At 45.8% G+C, this 26,316-nt stretch overlaps 1 protein-coding gene across 4 annotated transcripts; it reads right to left on the minus strand.

Moving 5' to 3' along the window:
* LOC128732945 (E3 ubiquitin-protein ligase Nedd-4-like) lies at window positions 1-25,072 on the minus strand. Of its 4 annotated transcripts, XM_053826424.1 has the most exons (13): window positions 24,455-25,072; window positions 23,418-23,500; window positions 23,066-23,359; window positions 22,921-22,950; window positions 22,695-22,809; window positions 12,958-13,097; window positions 12,805-12,886; window positions 11,772-12,031; window positions 11,554-11,695; window positions 10,771-11,305; window positions 10,579-10,703; window positions 1,253-2,244; window positions 1-1,187 (listed from the first exon to the last, which is right to left on the minus strand). In XM_053826424.1, exons 1-13 carry the CDS (start codon window positions 24,503-24,505, stop codon window positions 1,085-1,087), a joined length of 2,952 nt encoding a protein of 983 aa, XP_053682399.1. In that variant the 5' UTR covers window positions 24,506-25,072; the 3' UTR covers window positions 1-1,084. The 4 variants fall into 4 exon arrangements, with proteins under 4 accessions (XP_053682399.1, XP_053682401.1, XP_053682400.1 ...); XM_053826426.1 differs by lacking the exon at window positions 22,921-22,950 and having other exon boundaries at window positions 23,075-23,359; XM_053826425.1 differs by lacking the exon at window positions 22,921-22,950.
* Between the last annotated feature and the right edge of the window lie 1,244 nt (window positions 25,073-26,316).

The raw sequence follows: 26,316 nt of genomic DNA on the forward strand, positions 1-26,316 counted from the left end.
TTACATTCTTATCTAATAAGAATTAAAAATACTTTGAAAATATTTAACTATGCAATAATTCTTTTCTTTGATTTTCAACTCTGAGCGCTAGTGCGCATTCGCAAACGCAATTCTCCCGTGTTTTCCTTGTTTTTTTTTTTCTCTTTTTTTACTTCCATCACATTGGCGACGAAGTTCCTCTCTTCCCTTTCCTGTATTAATCTCTACATTTTACAACACATAACACCACTAGAGCAGTGACAGCCAGGCCGGTAATAGCCGGCCACGGATGCGACCGACTGTTGGAACTGTGTCAAATTCCATTTCGGTGATTTTTCCGTGGGTCTGACTAAAGTGGAATAAAGTACATTTTGCGGACTACCTCTCTCTCTCTGTCTCTGTCTCTACTCTACGACATTAGGACGACGGCGTCGACCGACAACGAAAAAGATCACACACGAGTCGACAAGGTTGGAGTGTTTCTTTAGTAGCACGTACAAAGCGAAAAACAAATAACCGAGCAAATTTTTTTGGGAGAGGGACACAACTGCACAACAGGTCGACTGATTTTGATTTTAAACGGGCAACTTTTTTTTGTTTGCAGTAACGCCCAAAACGTTGTTTTTTTGTTTTGTAGTATAAATATTAGAGCTCTTTTTGTTTTCAGCTAAGGCATATGATTATGTGTGGCGGAGAGAAAAAACAGTTTTTAACAATTTTTGCTACTTTTCTAAACACGATCGATTTCTAGAATTGGTTTATAGGTTCTTTAGCTGCTAGAATATTCCTATGATACAATTACAATGGAAAGGGAAAGATTGACTTACCCGAGTACGTGACTCCTCAACTCAAACGAAATAATCGAATAGATTTGGCAGGTAGAGAAGTAAACTTCTATTCTTCTGTTGGATTCTTGCAATGTACCCTCGGCGTTGGCACAGGATTGTCATGTTTCGTTACTAAGTAGCGAAGGAAGAGGAAGGTAAGGGGGCGTGGGGCGAAAAAACGGAAGCTGCGGTAGCAGTAGCTTGAGTCCACTCGCCGCGCGGTGGTCAAGTGGTTTTGTCAATATTTACATGCTTCAATTAAGGGGAGGGATTTTCGTCTAATCTACACCAGCGAATCCTTGGCTACCTTCAATGGCTTTGATCAGCCGATCCTTGAGTGCTAAGTAGCTCTCGTACGGAGGTAAGTCCAACCGGTTGAAACTGTTTAAAAATGATATTTCAATTAGATTATGTTTGTAACCAATAAATTGTAAAAAAACACTTACCAAGTATGCGCCCGGGGATAGTTTTCCGGCGTTCCCCACTTTTCGATCGTAAACATCTGCGGTCCATTGGAGCCGTACAGCTCTTTAAAACCATTCATCGGCACCCGACTGGTGCCGGTTACGAACTGCAGCAGTCGGGCTCGCATCTCGTTCGAAAACGATAGCACCGCTCGCCAGAACCACTGAATGATCACATGATTTGCAAAGTAGTCACCCTTGTAGAGCGTGTTTCGCTTCCAGTCCTTCACATCGATACTCTGAATGCCACACATCAGCAGTTCCAACTCGTTTTCGTCAAAAATCTTCAGCAAGTTCAGCGGAACAATCTGACCGAAACCATCCAGAAAGGCTTGCATCTGATCCTTGACACGGGCAACGAAACGCCACTCAATCACCAACTTAATATATTCGTCTTTGTTTTCGTTCGTCACTTCGATGTCCGCTCCGTTCGGCTTCAACTCCCGCTGACTTGTGTAGCCGAAAGTTTCCTCATCGACGCAGAACGTCAACATCAACTCACTCGGATCATTCTCTTTAATCCACAGCAACGAATTGTAGTACTCCATATCAACCGACTCCATGTCTTTCAAATCGATCGGTTTCTGCAGCATCATCTTGTAGAACGGCCGAATAAAGAACGCATCCAGCAGCTTACCATGATAGACCGCCATCCCGGCGACCCGCCCGATAAACTTAAAGTAATGCAAATGATCCTCATTGCACAGCCCACTGAAGGGATTGATTTGCAGCGTATAATTATCCATGGCCGAGTACTCAAACAGCCCGTAGTACGGATTGAACATCTCCTTCGACAGCAGGTAGAACCACTCGCGGGCCAGGCCGCCATAGTCCAGCCCGGCTTCACCCTCGAACTCGATCCACAGTTTCGTCTTCAGCAGATCGACCTTCGTGATGCTGTTGATGATCCGGTAGGAATCCTCCAGGATGGACGCACGACGGATTTTAATCTCGATCTTGTTCGGAACGTTGGCCTTTAACGAAAAAAAAATGTTTTTACCAATGTTGCTTTTCGGTGACAAAGAAGAAACAGGATGTCTCGAGATTTATAATATAGGTTATGAGCCCTATTATGTAGGTCATGTCGAGCAACTCGACTCGACTCAGTCACTGTTGCAGCAGACGAACCGGAAAATGAGAAGGTAATGGAACATGGACTAATCACTGACACCAGAGAATTCGACTTATTCGCTGGAAGTAAAAGATTTGAAATTTTGCTTTTTGCTAGTATATATAGATATCGTTAGTTGATAGACTGGTTACGCGCATTAGCACCTCAATCTGAAAGAGAACACAACCGGACTCTTGCTGGACTCTTGATACTCAGTCTTGCATCGAAGTAGCGTGACAATGCGGACTGACCTCTGTTGATCCGGATGCACTACAGACACTCTGACCAACTCCCAAGACGAAGGCGACACGTTGACGCTTTTCACCTCCTTTCTGGTTCGCCACTTGCCCCTGGACTGCAGCGTTGCCAAGTATTCCTTTCACCATCTGTTCCAGAACTCAATGGTGCACCGTTGGACCTTCTCCCAATGATCAAGTCGATTCATTTGAACTCGCGAGACATCTGGCTTGGGCAATAGGTTTAACGGTTATCCCAGGCGGAAGTGCCCTAGAGTGAGCGCCTTGCAGTTATCGGGTGATAATGAAATCGGGTAAAGAGGCCTGCAATTCAAGTAAGCCTCTATCTGACAAAACGCAGTGGTCAGGTCCTCGAAAGCCATCCCTTCATTCCCAACGATTGACCGAAGTAAGCCCTTGGCACTTTTCACCGCCGCTTCCCAAATACCGCCTTGATGGGGACGACGACGACGAAATAAATTTCCACTGCATACCAAGGTTACTAACAAAAGCGCTTGCTGGGTGACATCAAGGCTATGTAAGTTTCCTTTAGTTACCGATCAGCTGCCACCAGGTTGGTACCATTAGCAGACCAGATCTCGTTGCAAACATCCGTTTTAACGCTCAAAAGGACATAGCTGCCGTTAGATCTCCTGCTGCTTCTAAGTGCACCACCAACTACAGTCAATAGCGATTTACCGGCATGGCAGTTCTGAATGTGTAGTTCTTGTATTAATAGTCGTGTGACGCGATGTCTACTTACTTAATTGGCCTAACATCTTACGGCAAGGCCTGCGCAGTATAATATCTCCATCTGTTTCGGTCCATGGCAACTGATCTCCAGTTCCGCGGGCACCCAGTGCTCGCCAGATCTCGCTCCACCTGGTCTTGCCACCTCGCTCGCTGTGCCTCTCTTCGTCTTGTTCCTACCGGAGTTGATGCGAAAACCATTTTTGCAGGATAGTTGTCCGGCATTCTAGCAACATATCCTGCCCAACGTATCCGTCCCGCTTTAACCACTTTCTGAATACTGGATTCGTCGTAGAGACGTGCGAGCTCGTGGTTCATTCTGCGCCTCCATACACCGTTCTCTAGCACTCCGCCGAAGATGGTTCTTAGCACCCGCCGTTCGAAAACTCCGAGTGCTCGTTGGTCCTCTTCTAGCAGTGTCCACGTTTCGTGCCCGTAGAGGACAACCGGTCTAATTAGTGTTTTGCACAGTGTACACTTTGTACGGGGGCTCAAATTGTTCGACCGCAAATGTTTGTGGAGTCCGTAGTAGGCCCGACTTCCGCTGATAATATGTCTTTTAATCTCACGGCTGGTATTGTTGTCCTCTGTTGCCAATGAGCCAAGGTATACGAACTCGTCGACTACCTCGAACTCATCCCAGCGTGCCCTGTCGCGCTCGGTCCCGTCCGCCAGCATATACTTCGCTTTAGACGTATTTATCTTCAATCCAATCTTCACTGCTTCGCGTTTTAGTCTGGTGTACTGATCTTCCACCGCCTCAAATGTTCGGCCGACAGCATCCACGTTGTCAGCAAAGCAGATAAATTGACTGGATTTATTGAAAATCGTGCCCCGCATTTCGATCGCCGCTCGTCTTATAACACCTTCAAGCGCAATGTTGAATAGCAGGCAGGAGAGACCATCTCCTTGTCGAAGTCCCCTGCGAGATTTGAATGGGTCCGACAATCCACCCGAGATTCTCACACAACACTGGATCCCATCCATCGTAGCCATGAGAAGTCTAGTAAGCTTACCCGGAAAGCCGTTTTCGTCCAAAATTTTTCATAGCTCTTGTCGGTTTACGCTATCATATGCGGCTTTGAAATCGATGAACAGGTGGTGCGTGGGGACTCGGAATTCGCGGCACTTCTGGAGGATCTGCCGCAGGATGAAGATTTGGTCCGTTGTAGACCGACCCTCCATGAAGCCGGCCTGGTATCTTCCCACAAATCTATTGGCTATTGGCGATAGTCGATGAAAGATGACTTGGGACAGCACTTTGTAGGCGGCATTCAGGATAGTGATTGCTCGGTGGTTCTCACAATCCAGGTTATCACCTTTCTTGTAGTTAGGGCAGATAACCCCGTCTTTCCACTCCTCCGGTAGTCGTTCCGTATCCCATATCTTGACAATCAGTTGATGCAGACAGCCGGCCAACTTGTCCGGGCCCATTTTAATAAGTTCCGCTTCAATGCCATTCTTTTCCGCTGCTTTGTTGTTCTTCAGTCGCTGGATGGTTACTTTAACTTCTTCTTATCGATGGGGGTGGCACATTTTCGTTGCTTACTACACCAATGTCGTCACTTCCTCCGCTATCATGGTCTTCCGCCTGCACGCCATTCAGGTGTTGCTCGTAGTGTTGCTTCCACCTTTCGATGACCGCATGGTCGTCAGTCGAGATATCTCCAACTTTATCTCTGCACATTTCGGCCCGCGGCACGAAGCCTTTGCGAGATCCGCTGAGTCTCTGATAGAACTTCCGTGTGTCGTAAAAGCGGTACACCTGTTCGAGTTCTTCGCACTCCTTCTCCTCTTGGTGGCGCTTCTTCTCCTTGAAGAGTCGGGTTTGCTGCCTCCGCTTCTGTTTGTATCGCTCCACATTCTGACGGGTGGCTCTACGCAGCATTTGTACCCGCGCTGCGTTCTTCTCAGCCAATATCTGCTGGCATTCCTCGTCAAACCATTCGTTACGTCGATTCGGTGCCACACGGCCTAGGACGTTCTCCGCTACGCTGTTAATGGCTGTTTTCACGGCATTCCAACAGTCCTCAAGAGGGGCTTCATCCAGCTCACCCTCTTCCGGCGGCGCGGTTTCGAGAGATAACGCGTAGTTTTCGGCGACCTCCGGTTGCTTCAGTCGCGCTAGATTATACCGTGGTGGGCGCCGGTATCGTATGTTGTTTACAACAGATAGTTTTTGACGTATTCTTACCATCACTAGGTAGTGATCTGATGTCCTTTAGCTACAATTACGGAGTGCTTAATGCAGAATGGTCGAGTCGGCTGCCCATGGTTCCCATGCTTCCATCACTGTCTGGTTATAGAAGCATGTCGCTGATCTTCGATTTTGAAGAAACCTCGCTACTATCAAGCTATCAATCTCTTCATAAATGTATTACGCTTCGTGTAGTTCTGATGGTGTGAACGTGCCGGAAAGCGTGCATTGCATACTTCACTGTTTTAATAATTGTTATGAAACGATTAACATATGCTAGTTGCCGACATGCCACATTTAAAGCAGACTAGCGTTCGAGTATGCGCTTGTCGATCTCGTAACTGGTACCTGAAAGGTGAATTAACAAACATATTCCGTTGCTTACCAAAGCAGTCCAGACCACCAAAGCGGATGATCGGATAGCACAATCTGCAGGATTTTCGTGTGTGGACATATGGTCCCAGTGCCATCGTGGTAATATGTGCAGAATCATGGATGCTCTTATCGCCACATACATGTTGCATTTAAGGGAATAGTTGCTAAGCCGTTCAAGAACTATTGTCGAATCGGTCTAAGCATACTACTGAGCTTGAAAACGATCGAGCGATTCGGTCACCGGTTTCATCAGCTTTGCAAAAAATTTCCGCTGCGTTAAGTTCAAGCCGAGACATAGGACGGGGCTATATTTGTTTTAGCTGCAATTAAGCCGACCTGAATACGACCATCTTCCTCGACTAATCGCATATACACAACTGCGGTGCAAGCTTCCCCAAAAGTGTCTGAGAAGCCGTGCAGTTCAATACGATCGTGAAAGTTTGACATCCACGTGAGAATTTGCACCTGTTCAAGTTGCCTTAAGTTGTTAGCGGTGTTATACCGATGACAATAGAGTCGCTCTACGATACAACCAACCATACGCAGTTTTACAAAACGAAGGAGTGCGAAATTTGATCTCTGTCTGGTTGAAAAACGCGAAAGAAAAGGGGAATCGAAAACGGATGGCAGTTGGCTGTGTGAAACAGAAGCCACTTTAGTTGTTGCACATTTTGAAGTGTTCCGCGTGTGCAAGTTTTGATTGGAATTTCGGCTTCGTATCCGGTATTAAAAGGTTCGCAAACCAGCGAACTGGAAAGTTCCCGGAACTGAGGCAGAATTGTGGGTTCGACGTTTCCTACGGGACCAAGTATCTGCACCACGCATTTCGGCCCATAGTTGCTGCAGTTATCGAGATACCCTCACGACGCCCAGCCAACTAATCGCCAGGAAATAGTGCTCCGGAACCAGTAAAGTACGATCGTTGTTGCGTACCACGTGCATTTACCGGCACATCGTCTGTTTTAGACCGTAGTGGCATCCAGTTTCTTCGATAACCTCACTCGACACCGGAAGAAGACCCTGAAAGCATTAGCGGACAGAAATCGTCCGTAAGTTTCATCTGTTGCCTATACGCCGGACTGTCGAAGGGTGCTAGTGACCGGCGAGCCCCTTTCCGATATCGTCCTCGTCACACGGGTGTGTTGCCAGGAAGAAACGGAATTTTCGAAGGCTAAAGCTTACCAACGCCGAAACCGATGAGTTTCCTCTCCGCATCCGAGCACCAGGAATAGAACCTTCGCCCACGTGATCAAAGGAACTGAACAAATTCGTCGAGGATTACGTCGATGGCATCCACCAAAACACGTTCCCGTTGAAGAACAGAAATGAGAGTAAGTCAGCCTCTTTATGACCCGCAAGAAACCGGAATGAGCTTCACCGTATCCTGCACGGCCGCAACATAACCCTATCCCTTTCCCCAATTTATAGATCCCTACAATAAATAAGTTATGTTACCATTAGAGTTATTATTGAGAAGAGAAACTAAAGGTTTGTTTGTCTTGTTGAGCCAACTTTTGTCTGGTATACACGTAAGTATAAAGGTCGTTAGTTTCCGCAAGCAGTGTTGAGCGAGCCGGCCCTGATAGAAAGAGTGCTGCTGAGCTAGGCGTTTGTTACAAAGTTTTGACGAGGGAGGGATTCTAATCACAAACGAGTACCACATGGTCGACAGATGAAAGCTGTTCTTTGATGAACACCTTAATGGCGAAGTTACAGAAGAAGGCGGAACGGAAGTTAACCTAGGAGTGCCCATGGAAGATAGTAATGTCCCAGCACCTGATCTACATGAAATCAAACGAGCAAACGGGTTGCTGAAGACCAAGCAAGTCGCTGGTAAAGACCGTCAACTGGCAGAGCTTTACAAACATGGCCGACAAACGCTGACAAAGGTTCTACACTAGGTTATTTTCAAGCTTTGGTAGGAGAAGCTACCAGAGGAATGGATGGAAGGAGTGGTTTATTCCATCTACAAAAAGATTGATAGGCACGACTGCTGCAACTATCGCGGCATAACGCTGGTAAACGCCGCCTACAGGATACTCTCCCAGACCCTGTTACGCCGGCTGTCAACGATAGTATATGGTTTCGCCGGGAATTACCAGGCAGGCTTCATGAGGACTCGCGCAATTGCGAACCATATTTTTACCTTCCGAAATATCTTGCAAAAATTTCGAAAGTACAACGTGCATCACGCATTATATCTTTATTGATTTCGAAGCAGCATTCGATACAGTCGAGATTAGCTATGGCATATAATACACAAACACGGTTTTCCGGATAAACTGACGCGACTGGGCAGAACTACATTGGATCGAGTGATTTGTCTCATGTGACACTCTCGAGTCCCTTGAAGACGCGACGAGGATTGAAACAAGATAACGGCTTATGCCGCATGCTGTTCAACATCGCTCTTGAGGGGGTAATCCAACGAGCGGTCATCGGAGTAAGCAGCACAATTTTCACTAAGGGAGGCCAACTCGTAGGCTTTGCACTGCAAAGTTTGCAGATGACTTTGATATAACCAGGAACTTTGCGACAGCGAAGGCAATCTACGCTAGACTGAAAGCGGAGTCTAGAACTGGGCTAAAAATAAATGCGTCAAAAACGGGACGACTCGGCAATATAAAATATTTATGCTAAGAACATTATATTTATATAGTTACTGGCAGATCGGTATTTTCATAGTGAAAATTTTTTTCAGAGGCACTCCTTAGGCCCCTCCCAGGGAAATTTCCTATCTACGCCATTGCAAACCATCCAACGATTTGAACAATCGCGCAGTATCCGACAGCAGCTGATGCGGCCATCTTCTCGAAAATATACTACGAATGTGAAAACACGTTCCTCAGGCAACCAATGTATTCAGAGCGCTTTTACAAAAAGTGTGCTTTTTGATCGACTCAGCGGCATCTGGGTAACAACCACATTTGCGTTAATCTGCTTCAGACCAAGGTGTTTGACACATGCGTTTCACTCCCTTGATATAGGGAACTACCGTTGGCAGCATGTAGAAATGTGCACGGTTCCGAACTGCCAATAGCTGTTTGTACTGCGTTGTAGCATAACCTTGAAGAAAGTGCGAGTTTTCGACGGGCTGGTACGTCCCTTGCTTTAAAGGGCTCACACTGAATGATCATTGGAACACTTTGCACAAGATAGAGGAGTAGCAGCAGCATTAGCATAAAAAGCTTAGTTTCCTTTTGTCGCTACTGGCTTTAAAGTACTCCTTCTACACGGTGTCAAACAATGTTTTCTACGCAAAGCCGAACAACAGATCTCCAATGTATCACAGCGTTTCCGCAGAAAGTCTAAAAATTCAAAACGAAGGTTTTTGGATGTCAATTATTTTCCGTGCCCAAACCGATCATTTCCGAATGGAGTATGGAGACGGAGGATGAGCCATGAACTCGCACGGCTCTATGGCGAACTCAGTATTCAAAAGGTGGCTAAAGCTGAACAAATACGGTGGGCAGGGCATGTTGCAAGAATGACGGACAACTACCCTGCAAAGATGGCATTCGCTTCACATCCGGTAGGAACAAGACGGCCAGGGGCGCAGCGAGCAAGATGGTTAGACCAGGTGGAGCGAGGAGAGCGGTAGCTAACAACCGAATAAGTTGGAAAAACTTTTTTCAACAGGCTATGTCTTAGGATGGCAAGCCAACTAAGTAAGTAAGTAAGAAGTGGACGATGATTTAGCGGGTAAATTCCTTCGAATGCCTCAACTGAAATTGAGTTTCACTTAACAGACCCAATATTTGCCAACGGCTTGAGTCAGATTAATCATATTGTCAATACGAATGGTAGACTCTTAGACTCTTAGATAATATTTACCAACCTCCCAGAATATTTTTGATATAGTTGCACCGTCCTCTCCACTGTTGTCTGTCGGCTGACATTACGCACCATTCATTTTACTACTTGACGAGATAGACGTGTCAATATTTGACGCATCAGACGTGAAGTGGAACAATCAACTTTCTAATACCGATTCAGACCAATGTGTTGATACATAGTAAAATTAAATTGGATAAGTTTTCTTCTTTTTTTAATTTTAGCAGTCGAAGAAATTAAACCGAAGCGATTGTGTACCAATGAAGTCCTCAGGAATCTGATGGTCGGGATCAAAAACTTAATGAACGACAGACCGTTAACTCATATTTTCGTCAAGCAGTGATTTAGTCCTGTAAAATCGATTTCCGTTGGAGATATTGTATTAGTTGTCGTTTCAAACCTCCCAAGGAAGTGCTAGAATAAAGGCAAAGCTGTCACGGTAAAAACTTTGAAAGATGTTTAGTCACGAACGGCGACAGTCTGGTCCGCGCTTAAGTCCAAGAAGATCTGATTTGCGTCTCCGATCAGGGAGACTACTTTTATAAACCAAGTTATCCCTGATAAGTACAGAGACTGTATTCCAGTAACATTCAGTGCCTTTTTCAAGAGCCCTGTTGCTTTTCCAGCACATTTGCAGTTCTAACAACGCACTCCGTGCCTCCATTTGCTTAGCTTAATTTAGGTAGAGCACCTTCCATGCCTCCATTTGCTTAACTTAATTTAGGTAGAGCACCTTCCATGCCTCCATTTGCTTCGCAAAAGTCTCACTTTCGAGAATTTACCGATCATTCAACCATAAACTTACCGGTTTCCGCAACTGTCCCTTAAGGTACTCGTACTTCCGCTTGTAATCTCTGGAATAGGGAACCACCTGACCGGCAACGTTTGGCATCGACAAACGTGGATCCTCCCATTGTGTGGTCCTAGTATCTGAAACAATATGCAAAACAAGAAATCAAAAATTGTATAATAAATCAAACGACGCAAGCCATCATACTGTGATCGATAAAGAAAATCCTCCCGTCGGTATGAACCCGTTCCTCCCAACCTTCGGGCAGCGGTGCCAAACCTTCCTCGGGCCGTCTGGCATCACTACCGGACGAGTTGTTCCACGCGTTTGGCATCGGACTCGCCCGTCCGGTTCGTGGATCCACCCAGGACGTCTTCTTTTCATTGTGATCGATGAAGAACACTCTACCGTTCGGGGCCAACTGCATGGACCATCCCGTCGGCAGAACCGCTTCAGCACCGGCTGGACTACTACTGGACGAATCATTTTCATTCGATGTGGAGGACCGCGTTGACGAACGATCATCCCCAGGGTCATTATTATTATTCGTCGACGATCGTCTTCTTGCACTTACACCTCCACCGCCATCGGCTTCATCGTCCGCAGCCGGTGGACCTCCACTGCCGACGGACGTCGGTCCCCGAGCACTGCCGTCACTACCGATTGACGAACGACTCGAAGAACGTCGGCTAGCCTCGTTCAAATGCTGCAAAACTCGATTCTGCACTGCGTGGTCCGGGTCCTGTGGTGGACGAAAAAACAAAGAAACAAACCTCTGGTTAGTCAACTTGAATGTGCAACGAATTAGAAACATTCCACCACCAACAGGCTCTACGATAGCGATACCCGCATGGGAAATAAAACGACGACTACCCACTAACAAACGCACACACATGGGGACACGGGGAACAGCAGCAGTATAGGAGCAGCAGCAGCAACGGAAGTAACAGCAGTAACCGAATAGCACGTATAAAACAACCAACACTTTACCTCTCCACCGGGTACTTGTTCCTCGTCATTCAGCAGCTCCGGAATGTCTCGCGGCGATGGAGGATCCTCCTCCTGATCCGAACTGAGCTCAACGGTCGGTTGGCGCGGCAAAAGCGGCGGAAGCGCCGTCGGGAGCCTTCTTCTTCAAAATTTCAAAAAACCCAAAATCATTATTTGAACACCCACACTGGCAGTCGACCGAACGAGGAAGAACAAACCTTCGACTGACGCCGGATGCGGTCGGGTGTGCCATCGAAGCAACCCGCGTTGGGCTGCGCACCAGAGCGGCCGGCAGATGGGGCGGCGAACTGACCCGAATAGTCGGAAGGGACTGCAGTGAATCGGAACGAAGCACTACCGACCCTTCGTCAATACCATTGTTTGAGCTCACCGCCAGCAGCGAAGATACGGAACTGTTCACCGACGAATTATCCAACCGAGCCGCTGCCTGCTCCGACGAGAGACTCACAGTACTGGCCTGTTTTGTTATCATTTCACAGAAAGAAGCACAAAAAGAAGTGCAAAACATTTAACAAACCGAAACAAATTCCAAGCTACGAAACTAAACTAAACTAAAGAATAAAGGTGTCTAAAAACAATCGAAAGTTTGCAAACATTAAAACAATCAACGGCAAACGCACACTGGTTCGTGGAACCACCTCTTGGTCGTTGGTCTCCAGGTCTAGGTACAGCACATCGACCAAATCTTCCGGTCGCAGTCGAGTGCCGAGCGTAGCTTCGACCGGAGTCAACCGTTCCTCTTCATCGTCTCCTTCTTCTTCATCTTCGGTTTCGACAACCGGCGAGGACTGGGAATCGATTGTTTGGCTACGGCAAAACCAAGCCTGGTCGTCGTCGGTGGTCTGTTCCCCACCGTTGCTGTCGTCCTCACCTTCATCCTCTTTGGGCAAATCAATCGATTCGTAGTTAAGGCTTGGATTATCGTGATCCTGCTTATTTGTGTGTTAAAGAAGTTTTAAGATAAAAGCATCCAATAGAACGGAAACACGCGATTTCAAATGGTAGGCATGCGTTAAAAAAATAGAACAAAAACGAAAAGATGCACAAAATGAGACTTGGGGGGAAAACTATTGTCATGCGCCAACTGCCGATCCGGCGCTGGAGGATCGGTGGTGTTAGTGTGTTCTTGTGTGGGTGGATAGATTTTTGTCCCGTAGTCCTGTTTTTTTAGGCCTGTTGTTACCATACCATGATAGTCAGTTGTAAACCCCCTCGCAGTAGGATAGTTACCGTAATGTTATCGTCCACGCTGATATGAACGCGTCTTTGAAAGGCGGCCGCCATGTCGTTGTCCTGTGATGATTGAGTCAAACTAGAATCAGATAAAAGTGTTGTTGTTAAGCAGCTGTCGAAAAAATTGGAAGCTCTGCTATGGATACTTACGCGGCAGTAGGACGCTCCCATTGCGTCGAACGAGCGAGATGATTCACGAAGTAGGTGCGCCCATTGGCATCCTGTCGCTCTTCCCAACCGGAAGGTAGCGCGTCAACTGCATTGCCACTGCCGCTGGCGGTATTCGAACTCTGCAATGTAATAAATTATTTGAAAGGATTAATCCGAGTCGAAACGAAAGAGTTCATGAGCTTCTTCGTACTTTAGAATAGGGGATAGTGACCAAAAATAATGAAATTATCTCTACCAGGACCCCATGAAGCCTGCGCTCATTACAGTCGCCCTGATTCTGCGTTTAAGAGGTTACTTGCACTATCTGAATTGTATTCTTCATCTAGCGGCCGATCCTTCCCACTCACAGGCTTGTAGGAAAGACACCCGTTAGTTTTTTTTACAAAAACGTGAGTGGATTGTGGATAAAAGTTGATGATGATTTTAGTTTTGATTCTTTCCCGCTGTCAAGCGGCTGCCGGTCGAAAGCGTTTAAGTTATTCTATCGTCGGCGCTCATACCGTCGAGCTGCACAGTATTCCTAACATACCCCAGCCCAAAACATCCAGTGGGTCCTCCGGAAGGCCTGGATTTACCGGCATCTACCTCGAGCATCGCCAAGTACTCTTTTGACCATTCGGACGTTCGCTTGCCTGATGCGATGCCCCTGGTCCAGCACTTCTGGTTCTTCCCATTGACGACGAACACCGGATCGTTCACCTTCAACCACTTCTGGTCTTTAAACCACTTCGTCCGCTTTTTGATGCTTGGCAGATATTCCGTGGTCCATCTCTCCCAAGTCTAGTTGGCCGCAACTGTTCCCCGAGGGAAATGGTTCGGCGTAATCGCTTCTTCATTGGCTGACTCCTGCGGCATGTATGTCAATGGCCGAAAATTAATTGCATGTTCCGACTGCACTAGGACCTTCAGCAGCAGTTCGTTCGTTAGGGTTCATCCATCGTCCAACGTCCAATTTTCCTTCACCGACCGCACCACCCGCTCCCATATTCCACCCATGTGCGGCTAGACTGGCGGATTGAAATGCCATGTTGTATAGCCGCTGCCTGGAACTTCCGCACATTTGTAGTGGATTTTCTGCAGCTCGTTGGCGGCACCACGGAAGTACTTGGCAAAAGGCAAAGCAAAGCCTAGGTGCTACATTCCATTTTCAAAACTTAACCTTCTGTTCTTATCCGACGAACTTCTCAACCAACTGTTACAGTACAGGATAATCGCGAAGCTAATGCTGCGATTCTATTGACTCTAGCAATCTTCCAACCGAGATTCGAACATAGGATTGCTTGCTTGCTAGACTTGCTTACTAGACCACCGTTGTACCTCGAGGCCAACTGGGGGGCAGCGGAAGCACGTGGCATTTTCCGGAAAGAGCAATGTCGGTGCCCCAAGCGCCTTGTGGCACCTTTGGATGGTCATCATGCAAGACTGGGTACAAAGGACGACTTCAAGATGTACCGCGCGTGTGGTTAGGCAGATGAAAATTGCGACCCACCTTTTTATCTTTTTTCGGCAGACGATCACTTCGATGGGACCCAAATAGCCTATACCCATCGCGCTTAATGTGTGCGAAAATAGGGCGTCACTCGCTGAATCGGAACCGGACTCATCCGCTGAGTTACTGATACCTTGGAAATTGCACTTCCGTTGTTCGGAATTCAGAGCCGCTGCTGAAGCTTATTTACCACGGTCTCCCGTTTCGCGTGTCCGAAGTTCTCGTGGTAAAGTTGAATTAGTTTTCCCGTCAGCCCACGCTTTCGGGGTAGGATGCTGGGAAATCTCTTAGCGAACGGCACGTCGGTAGACGCCTCCATTCGACCGCCCATCCGTAGAATTCTGTTCTGATCTAAGCGGTGTTAGCTTGTAGATGCTGCTGGAACTCGTTATGCTTTAACTTTAAACCGTTAAGCTGCGCTTGTTTCCGCAGAACGGTCTCGGCCTTCTGGAATTTTTCCTGGCTAAGAGGTTTTTATACCGAAAAGTACTGAGCCTTGATCAGCAGTCGTTGCCAACGCATGCAGAATTTCATCTGTCAACCGTTTCCCATCGTTCGATGCTTCCAACGCCTCCTTAACCGATTTGACCGACCGCTCCCATACCCTACCCATTGTGGGAGGCAGCTGCAGTCGCTGTTCATATCATTTATCTTCCCAGTCAGCGTCTTGCTTGCTCCTTTCGATAATGGTAAACTTTACACCACTGACACGCATTCGATACTTTGTACATCACCACCGTACCGACCTTCGGAATGTAGAACCGCAGCCGAATCTCGTTTTAACCGTCTCTCGATAACCGTACCCGAAACGCTCGTGGCAGTGCTACATGATCAACTCCGTCACATGGTGCTCTCTCGATAGAATCACCGGAAGGCGTAGATCGAATGATAAAAATTTGGTTTTCTCCGAACGCTCTTCCATCCGAATCACGTCGTTTTCGTCGACCAGTGGCGTTAACTTGTACAGTGGGACGCTCGTAGGACGTTTTCGATTCTTCATCATGGTTTTCAATTCGTCTAACCACCTCCCCAACTTCAACGACTTCGCCTGGCTCTTCATTGCCTTCAACATTTCGATCGGATCGCCTTTCATTCGCCTTCGGCAGTTGAGCACAAATCTGCATACGTAAGCCACCGTCCTCACTAACACATTCCATTAGAAAACCGATGAACGTCGACCAGATTGTCCTGCATAACCATGTCATGAAACTGCGCCCGGAGCTCTTATTTCGTATTGGTCAATGCAGTTCGCTGCGGCCAGTTCGCCTCTTTTTGTCAGACGAAACTGAACAAAATGGACAGACTTCTGTAAGTCTGTCCATTTCGTTCAGTTTCGTCTGTGTCCAACGCGCCAATCGGACAGGTTCGTGCGGCTGAGGATTTCTCCCATGGGAAGACTCTACCTCCGTTGGATCGGATGAGACATCCGCTATTCCTCTCAAGAAATACAACGCAAGTTTGCTTGCTCTTCTTAATCTTTTCAATTTTTCTCGTTATGAAAAACGGTGTTCATGTTTCTGGTTTACAAGAAAAATGATAAAATACATCGATAATTATCGAGGCTGCTTTGTGAGTGGAATCCAAGCTATTCGAAAAACTAGTTTTGATGACATCAGTTTTCTACCATTGAACATAATTCATCGCCGATCCTCGATATGGAATCATGAAACATCGATCAAGCATGGTAAATCTTTTTTCGTGTAATAATTATGCTACGGATAACATGTCAAGGCGTTTCCAAACGGATGCAATCTACTCCGACCTCTCTGCTGCTTCTGAAATTGCAATTGCCAAACTCGACGTCGCCTGGTATATGGTTGGATAATGCGGAATATAGACCCCATAGTGGTCGTTAGCCGCTTATCCAGCAACTCCGATCCCGACCTCCTCGTAGTACCAGGCGGAATACGAGCAACCTTAGCGGAGATCGGGTAACCAACCCCGGTGGAAACTAAGGTCGTATACTAACCGGGAAGGAGGTATAGTGAGTCCCGGCACTATAAGATGGCAGCCCCATCACGAGACTCGGTAGTCTTGCCCCAGTACGGCTACACACCTAAATTAAACTTAAACTAACAACATTCAAGCATATTCGGAGCGGAATATTCGGCATCGACCTAGGCGACGAAATAAGGACGACGAATATAGACTCGGGACTTGGAACTGCAGATCGCTAAATTTCGCAGGTTGCGAGCGGGTGCTGATTGAACAGCTGGAACCTCGCAAACTCGGCATCGTAGCTCTACAGGAAATCTGTCGCAAAGGAGAGAAGGTATGGAAGATCCGTGGCGGAAAGGCCCAGTTTTACCGGTGGCCCTACCAACGAACTGGGAACGGGCTTTGTAGTGCTGGGCGGAATGCAGGTTCGCGTGATAGATTGGAAGGCGATCAATATCGTCATCGAGAATATGAACGCCCAAGTCGGTAGGGAAGAAATGTATAGACCGGTGCGTGGTAGGACCCCATAGCCTGCACACCGAAACAAACGATAACGGCCAACGATGTATAAACTTCGCAGCTTCCCGAGGCCTAGTGATCCGAAGCACCTTTTTCCCGCGCAAGGATATCCACAAAGCCACCTGAAGATCACCTGACCAACGTACAATGAATCAAATTGACCACGTTCTCATAGAGGGCATAGAGAACTACACGCGAGTACTGAACGAGGCACTACCTTCTTCCGAGGAGTTAGGTGCTTCAAACCTCGAAGACGGTTGGGGCATAATACGCTCGGCCATCGGAGAGGCCGCTACCCCGGCACTAGGTATTGAGCCTCGGAGTACACAAAATGATTCGTTTGATGGGAAATGCCAACAAGCGGTGGAGGGAAAAAAACTGCTTGGAAAAATTATCTAAGTATTGCCACTAGAGAGAACCTGGCCAAATACTGACGAGCTAGGAACCAGTTGACCACGATCCTGAGGAGGAAAAAGCGCCAAAGGAGGACAGAGATCGTGAAGAATTAGAACAACTATTCCGAGCTAATGACACGCGCAAGTTTTATGAGAAAGTGAACCAAACTCGGAAGGGACGACGGAGGGAATCTAATCACAAACGAGCGCGAGGTGGTCGACAGATGGAAGCAGTTCTTCGATGCACACCTCAATGGCGGAGTCGTAGAAGGAGGCGGAACGGAAATTAACCTAGGGGCGCCCATGGAAGATAGTAATGTCCTAGCACCTGATCTCCAAGTAGTCAAACGAGAAATCGGGCTGCTGAAGACCAATAAAGCCGCTGGGAAGGACTGCCAACCGGCAGAGCTTCATAAACATGACGGAGAAACGCTATCAAAGGCTCTATACTGGGTTATTTCGAGGATTTGAGAGGAGGAAAAGCTACCGGAGGAATGGATGGAAGGAGTTGTTTGTCCCATCTAAAAAAAAGGGTGATCGGCTAGACTGCTGCAAGTATCGTGGTATTACGCTGGTAAACGCCGCCTACAAGGTACTCTCCCAGATCCTGTTACGCCGGCTGTCACCGATAGCACAAGGTTTCGTAGGGAATTATCAGGCGGGTTTCATGGGGGCTCATGCAACTACGGACCAAATTTTTACTATCCGACAGATCTTGCAGAAATGTCGGGAGTACAACGTGCCCACGCATCACATCTTTATTGATTTCAAAGCAGCATACGATACAGTTGATCGAGACAAGCTATGGCAGATAATGCACGAATACGGTTCTCCGGACAAACTGACGCAACTGATCAGAGCTACATTGGATCGAGTGATGTGTTTCGTCCGCATCTCTGGGACACTCTCGAGTCCCTTCGAGACGCGGCGAGGGTTGAGACAAGGTGACGGTTTATCCTGCATGCTGTTCAACATCGCTCTTGAGGGGGTGATCCGAAGAGCGGGCATCGAAACGAGAGGCACGATTTTTACCAAGAGTAGCCAACATCTAGGCTTTGCAGATGACTTCGATATCAAAGCCAGGAACTTTTCGACGGCGGAGACAATCTACGCCAGACTGAAAGCGGAGTCTAGGAGAATTGGGCTCAAAATAAATGCGTCGAAGACCAAATACATGAAAGGAAGAGGCTCAAAGGAAACAAACGCGCGTCTCCCACGGACGGTAACCGTTCACGGCGACGAACTAGAAGTGGTAGAGGAGTTCGTGTATTTGGGATCGCTGGTGACCGCGGACAACCACACTAGTTAGGAGATCCAGCGGCGCATCCAAGCGGGAATTCGGGCCTACTTTGCCGTTCGTAAAACGCTACGATCAGGAAGCATACGCCGCCGCACGAAGCTAACAATGTACAAAACCCTTATTAGACCGGCAGTTATTTATGGACTTGAAGCCGTGACGCTGCTCACGGAGGTCATAGGCGCCCTTGCCGCGTTCAAGCGGAAAGTGTTGCGGACGATCTTTGGCGGAGTACAAACTGAAAGCGGAGAGTGGCGGAGGCGTATGAAACACGAGCTACAGGCACTGCTTGGGGAGACTCCCGTCGTACATTTAGCAAAAGTTTGCAGGCTACGGTGGGCCGGACACGTTGTAAGGATTCCGGACGACAGTGCGACGAAAATAGTCCTCTTCAGCAACCCCACCGGTACCAGGAACAGGGGGCCCAACGTGCACGATGTCTCGACCAGGTCGAAAGCGATTTGCGACTTCTGAGACGAATAGGAAATTGGCGACGAGTGGCCCAAGATCGAGTTGAATAAAGAACGTTGTCGTTTTCACAAATTTTTCTGTAAAATAACAGATTTTTTCGTCATTTTAAACCACAGAATCTGTGATCACAGATGACAGATATTTCTGAAAATCACAGATTTACACAGATATGCTACATATTGAAGAATAGTTTATCAATTTTATCACTGGAAGCGAAATGGCGAGGTAATCGGGAGGTAAAATTACAAAACCGAAATTACTGCACATCACAATCAAAATTTACAAAGCGTATGGATGATATTGAATGAATCATATTGTTCAAAAACATTAAAATGCTAATTTTTCTTCATGGGAGCATAATTATGTAACACAGATTTAGTAACAGATTTTTTTCGATAGTTTTACAGATTTTCAAACCAGAAACACAGATTTCAAAATGGCAACTCCCGGCTCAATGCTGAAGAAAAAGAAGAAGAAGAAGAAGAAACTCGACGTCTAACTTCGAAAACAGCTGAGCTTTGAGACAGCTGATCGACGTCTTGCTTCGAAAATCAAATAATCAATATTATACGAGTTTATTGCTAAGTCCGGCAGTCCATAAGGCAGCCATCTTGGCCCGCTCATCTTCGTGCTTATATTTGAACGATGTTAATTTTACGGTACGCGGATTCAGGCTCTAACCTCCCAGTTGGCCTCGAGGTAAGACGCTGGTCTAATAAGCCTCGGCTGGGAGAGGCTGTGAGAATCAATAGGATCGAAGCACTGACCCCGCACTGTCCTGTATTCCAGCGGTTCCCAACCTTTTTTCGGTTCGCGTACCCCCTGACGGATTTCCCTATATTGTTCTGCAGCGAACTAAAGTTTTGACGAACCCCTGGGGGTTCGCGAACCCCCATTTGGGAACCGCTGCTGTATTCTAACAGCTGGTTGTGAAGTCTGTCGGGTTGTCCGACTTTCTCTAGAAAACTAAACACCAGAAAATAAAATACCGAAGGATTTTCCCCAGAAAGAATCCTTCTGCAGAAAACCAATGCCCAGAAAGTACTGAATTCCAGAAAACCAATTCCCAGAAAGTATTGAATTCCAGAAAACCGATTCCCAGAAAGTACTATTTGCCAGAAAACTATTAACAAGAAAGAACCAATATCCAGAAATATGCTACGAGTAACTCGTAACGAGTAAGTAAATTACACTTCTTTTTTTCGCAAATGAGACGCTTATTACAAGATGTGGCACCCATTTTATCCTGTTAATAGCAAACGTTTCCTAGATGATTCAAGGCGAGTGTTCGCTAGCGACCCGCTGTCGGAAGCGCCGGCCACTGCGGGGGGGCAGCACCCAGAGATCACGTCTAATTAGGTGCATGTGTTTTTATAGGTTTTCTGACTAGTGACTAGTAGCAGTTATCACTTAGTTGAGTCCCCTTAGTATAATTACCCAACAATTGATTAGCCCGAAAGTTGTGAATGGTTTCTATGACAAAGCAAAGCCAAAAGCCTAGGTGCTACATTCCGTTATCAAAATTTGACCTTCTGTTTTTTTATACGACAGACTTCGTAGCCAGCTGTTAGAGTGCAGGACAATTCCAGGGCCAGTTGTTACGATCCTATTGACTCTAACAGCCTCTCCCAGTCGAGATTCAAAGATACGATGACTGGCTTATTAGGCCAGCGTCATACCTCTAAGCCAACTGGGAGGTTTCTATGACATACTGTTTAAATTTTCCAACTGTAATAGTTAAATCAAATAACCCGTATTACTCTACAGTATACCTCTAATCTGACACCCAATAATCCGACGATCCGCTAATCCGGATGACGAATTAAAAAGCATTGTACTTAGCTTCATTCAACCGAACACTGCCTTCATTGGGGATTTTTATTTGAGTCAAGATGTTACTCATTCCAACTAAATGGAAAGGGTAAATGGCGCTCCTTATAACTGCGTTCAATTTTGCCAGGAGCTCCATTTTTCATCACTCTTCTCAAAAGATTAATGTTCTTGCGCAATTCTAAGCTAAACAAGAATTTAAAAGCATTTTATAGAATAAATTGAGCATTTCTCAGTACAACACAACTTTATTACGTATTTGCGAAAAAATTTTCGGAAATTTCCAGAGTCTGGATGTAAACAACACGACATTTCAATACCCCACTGACATTAGTTTGACCGCCGGATTCGAGTCAAAATTCGATAATCCGGCCATGAATTTGTCGGATTAGCGGGGTGGTACTGTATTCCATAACTCATAAGATACTACCAGTTTGTGATACTACTTTACGAATTTGGTAATAGTCATTAATAGTCATTTATAAAGAAATGTTATTCGAAAACCAGAGTTTCAGAAAAACTAAGAACGTTAAAACTTGCTCCCAATTGTGCGCATTGATTATTTTACATAAAAATTGAAATATTCTCTAATTAAGAACTAAAGGTATACGTATTTTGCGTTAAAAGACAAAATTCATCGGAATTTGGAAAGTTTTTACTGAAATGCGGGGTGCGCAGAATTAGGTGCACTTACAGTAACAGTATTCTGGCGATTAGTTCCTTCTGAAGAATAGTATTCTGGAAATTAGTACTTTCTGGATATTAGTTTTCAGGGGATTAATGCTTTCCGGTCATTGGTTTTCTGGTTATTGGTGCTTTCCGGGGTTTGGTTTTCTAGGAAAAAAGCTTCGGCGTTTTATTTTCTGGGGAATAGTTTTCCGGGAATTGTTATACAATCGTCTGTCGTATAAAAACAGAAGGTCAAATTTCGATAACGGAATTAGCATCCAGGCTTTGCTTTGCTTTGGATTCAGGCTCTCCTTTGCTGATAATCTCAAGACCCATTTAAGGTCAAACATGTAGAAGACGACGTGTTCTTGCCAACGTCCATTGCATTGTAGTCTCAGCATCCTGCAGTCTACGCCTGATTATGAGATTTCTACTATCGGAACGGCGTTAATCGCTTAGAGAAAATACAACGAAAATTCATTGGATTCGGCCTCCGTCGTCTCGCATGAAACAATACGACTTCAACCCAGAGCCCTTCATAGCACAGAATGTTCCTTCAGTTGCCGTTCCGAAGAACAATTTATGGGACAAACGGAGCAATCGTTGGGCTTCAAAGAGTTTTCCACCGAATGTCAGTTGGGTGTGATTTTCTCGTAAAACAATTCGCAAGAACTTTTTAAATGTTCTCCGTATTGACTAGGCTAAAAGTGCAAATGCAAATTGCTTGACAGTCTAAAATGTCTGCTACTGTTGTTTTCTGCGTTGCTAAGTGTGAATCCATCATGTAGTCATTGGTACTTATGTGTTTACATGGTTTTCTGAAAATGTTTCATTATCAAACTCATGGCATGCTAAGTTTGAAGCAAATGCGTTTTTTTAAACTTGTCGTTAAAATTGTTTAAGTTTTGATGATTAACACAATGTCTTGCAAAAATTGACAGCACTTGCAATATAGGTAAAAACAACAACATTCTAGAGAGCTAATTCCAAAATAGTATCCTTGAAATAAACTATTTTTTATATAAAACTCAAAATTTAGATTAATTTTTAAAAAGCATTGAATAGATACCGCTGAAAGATGTTGAAACAAACAATCAAGAATACTTACACTAGAGATTGAGTTATTCGATTCAATAAGTTCCCAGTCTGTGTCTCCGGTGGTATTCTGATCCTGGATATAAGCATGGTACAAATCCAACTGACCTCGCACTTTGGACCGAGCACTAAAACAGAAAAATTACCCAATATTAACATCGGTGTCAATTATGTTTCTGAACGTTGCAGCATATAACAAATATAGAACTAAATATGTTGTAATTCCAAATTATACAAACTTAAATACTGTCGAGGGATTCCAAGCCAACCTAGCAAAACGGACACCGGCAAGTGTCCACAAAAAAAAAGAAAAACGAAACATAACGGAAATTAACCAACCAAAAACAACAGAACCGAGGGTAAACAAAACGAACTCAAACGTACCCTACTGACCTTCGGGGCCGCAGAGGATAACTTTTCGTCGGCACCGGCGGACCATCCGCGCTTTCCTTCGGCAACTGTGCCAAATTCAGCTCGACCATACCGAGAAAATCATCCCTCGTTAGCCGATTCTCGTCGAACACCTGCAGCACCAGCTTGTGTTCGTTCGGTTTTACGCGGAAAACGAACTCCTCATCCCAGCGGGGGTTCAGCGTTTTTTTCTTCGTTTTCGTCAACACCGAATCGATGTTCTCGTCACCGGCGATGGTGTTCAAATCGATCCGAACGTAGGGGTCACTGCATAACAGAACAGATGTGTTATAATTTGCGATTAATTTGCGATGGTGGGACGTACCTGGCTCCGAAAATGTCCTTTTTTGCCAGCTGATGCCCGGCAATGACCTTTAGCCGCAAGCGGCAGCAGGCACCATCCTCATTCTGCAACAGAGGCAAGACTTAAGTTATCAATCCCAACAATCAGAACAGTAGCAACCAAAAGCAGCTATCTATTATTATCAACATTGCGCGCTGCTGATGAGTCATACTTTTCATGTGTAATCTAATTCGGTACCGGTTCCAACATTTATGGAATCGAATCATAATTGTTTGCTCGTAAGCACACTCAAACTAAAGTCTGTCCCTCGGCACGCATTTTATTATTTTTTCACGTTAAACCGAAGATAACCCGTATGCACCGGTATCGATAACGAAATCATTTCATTCTTATCACACATTTGGCGTGAGTTCAGCAGACAACCACAAATTCAGTCCGTTAATGGTAAAACGTATAATTAGCACCCCACCCTATGTCACTCCCAGTCCCAGGTGGTTTGGTTTGGAAGCCTTGCGTTAAATGTCAAAGGTGTATCCTTAATTGGCAAACAAAGGAAAATCCGAGGAACGAAAATTTGTATGTCGGCGTTTCTTTTTTTTACCACCGCAATCAAAAGCTGGTCGCCGTCAGCGTCGTCAGTGCTGGCTGATAACGGTGCCGCCGAGAGCGCTTACGGCAATGAAAACAAAATTTCTACCTAAAAGTCACACTTCGATCGGCCTGCGGCCTGGATTGTTGCAGTGCAACTCTCATAATTAATTCGAATCAATTAACACCCCGCAGCTAATCGAGAACCGCCGTGCTCGACTTAGTTTCACGGCCAGTGCTGAAATGGGTCTGCTGGTGGCCTACCCATCCGTAACTGGTTCCACAATTCGTTTCTTCTGAAAAACATGACTTTTAAATTCGTCCCATCCACGTCGGTTAACTATCCACAGGAAGGAGTCAGCACTGAGTCACCGTGGCACTGATTTTCTTCAAGCTTCGCATACTTTTCTCACATTTCAGCAACTTCTCAAGCTTTCCCGGGTAGTCACCTGATGTAAACTTTAACTTACATTCTGATCATCCGCTCCGGAAAGAAAACCGTACTCCTGCAAAGCAGCCATGGCACTTTCCCAGGCAGACAAGCAGCAGGCAGGAACCAATCAATAACGCCGCGACAACAAGCAAAGAAGGCAAATTCCTTTGCCTTTTTTCGAAATTTTCACAATGGTCCCCCGTCTGTCCGGGCAGCGAGACGATGACTAATCACCGCCCGGTTCCAGACCAGTAGCACCGTTTCCGCCTGCTAATGTTTTTCTTCCGTACCACCAGAGAATGCACAAAAATTTTCACTTTTCTCTTTCGTCTTCGTCTGCAGTCCGCCAAACCAATTGCCATAAAGGTCACATTCTATACCGCAAAAACCAGGCTATAAGGCCTAACTCGGATTCGACGGAGAACCGTGAAAACACACTGCAGGTTGGAACGTCACAAATTCCGGCTGGAAAATCCTCGATTCTCGGGAAAATTTACACCTGATTGTCACTGCTGTAGATTCCCCAATCCGCGGAGTGTTTTAATTTAATAAGAACACAGCAGTAGAGGCAGCGGCAGCAGCAGTAGCAGCAGCAGCGACAGCTCTCTTGCTAAAAAATTATACGCACATCGCGCACTCGAAATGAAAACCGTTCTTCGCCCAACACTTTTCTCGTCCATGCACCCACCTATTCTGGCTGGTGAAATGCGACCCTCCTGCCTCCACCCAAAAAGCGACAGACGACTGACAGCAAAGTTGACGTTTTGCACGTTTGTACCCACTGCGGCTGTCAGCCGCCCTGTCATTTGCCATCACATCACAGTGAGGGCGTGTTGCAACGTTGCTCTATTTCAGTTGGACTTTTTCTGACGAGGGGTGAGACATACGTTTCGTTTCGTTTTTATTTGTTAACCCTTTATAAGGCAGTGGCAACTATATTGCCACCAACAAAAATTTTTTATTTTGCTTCTATAATTATATTGATGTCATTATAGACGCAAAACAAATATTTTTCGTTGGTGGCAATTTTATTGCCACGGCCTTATAAAGGGTTAACGGAGACTTTAAATCTAAAGATTCATTCGTCTCCGTAAGACATACGAAAGCGGCTCAAATGATGGGGCCGAAAGTAGAGAGGTTAGAAGTTACGGTGAAGAATCTTATTGTCACGATGCAGGCATGCTAGCGTTGCGTCGATTCGTGATGGATACGAATTGATCGGAAAACTTCCGTCATCCTTCAAGATGGATTGGGCTCGATTCTCCCCCCGTCACTCATCGAATTTAGTGCGTGGTTGTATATTTATTTATTACCGCAGACGACGCAAGCGCAGTGATGATCGGTAACAGCAGCAACGAATAGCAAACTCGGGGAGGTAAAAGACGGCTTTCTGAATTTCCGAGTCGAAATCTATGAGCGCATGCTCAACCGGCGGCTAAGCCCGCTGTTGTAATTAAGGAGCAATGGGCAGTATGTAAGGGGAACTGTCGGAACGAAGTCCAAGCGGTGTAGCGGATCGATTACTTAATTTTAATAAGTTTTGATATTTAATTTAAATCTCGTTAGGAAAAACCAGAATAAAGCAGGACGTAAACATTTTCATTAAATAGATCAGACAAGAAACGGAATCACCCAAGAAATTCTTTGTATCTAGACATTAACAAAGATCATTTTATGAATTTGGTAGGCCAGGCAGAGTAAATCATTCATATTGTTCATTTGGTCAGATTGTCAACGCCTTTTAAGAATGAATGCACGAGAATGGAAAAATCAACCACGCAGGTACAGTTTAGGAAATTAGACAGTAAATAATTTTGCACTTTTCTAACTCTTTTTTCATTTTCACCTGGATCAAATGTAAGCCTTAAGAACAGAAAAGATAAATCTCGAATCCTTATT

Source organism: Sabethes cyaneus, chromosome 1 (genome assembly GCF_943734655.1).
Source record: "Sabethes cyaneus chromosome 1, idSabCyanKW18_F2, whole genome shotgun sequence".
Lineage (NCBI taxonomy): Eukaryota > Metazoa > Arthropoda > Insecta > Diptera > Culicidae > Sabethes > Sabethes cyaneus.

What these genes read in the sequence shown, in the direction of transcription:
- LOC128732945 (XM_053826424.1), bottom strand. Translation starts at nt 24,505, where the DNA reads ATGGCTGCTTTGCAGGAGTACGGTTTTCTTTCCGGAGCGGATGATCAG. An exon ending in CGAATAACTCAATCTCTAGT is followed by an intron (nt 13,098 to 22,694) that starts GTAAGTATTCTT and finishes ATTACATTGCAG; the next exon opens with AGTTCGAATACCGCCAGCGG. An exon ending in GCGTGGACGATAACATTACG is followed by an intron (nt 12,032 to 12,804) that starts GTAACTATCCTA and finishes ATAACAAAACAG; the next exon opens with GCCAGTACTGTGAGTCTCTC.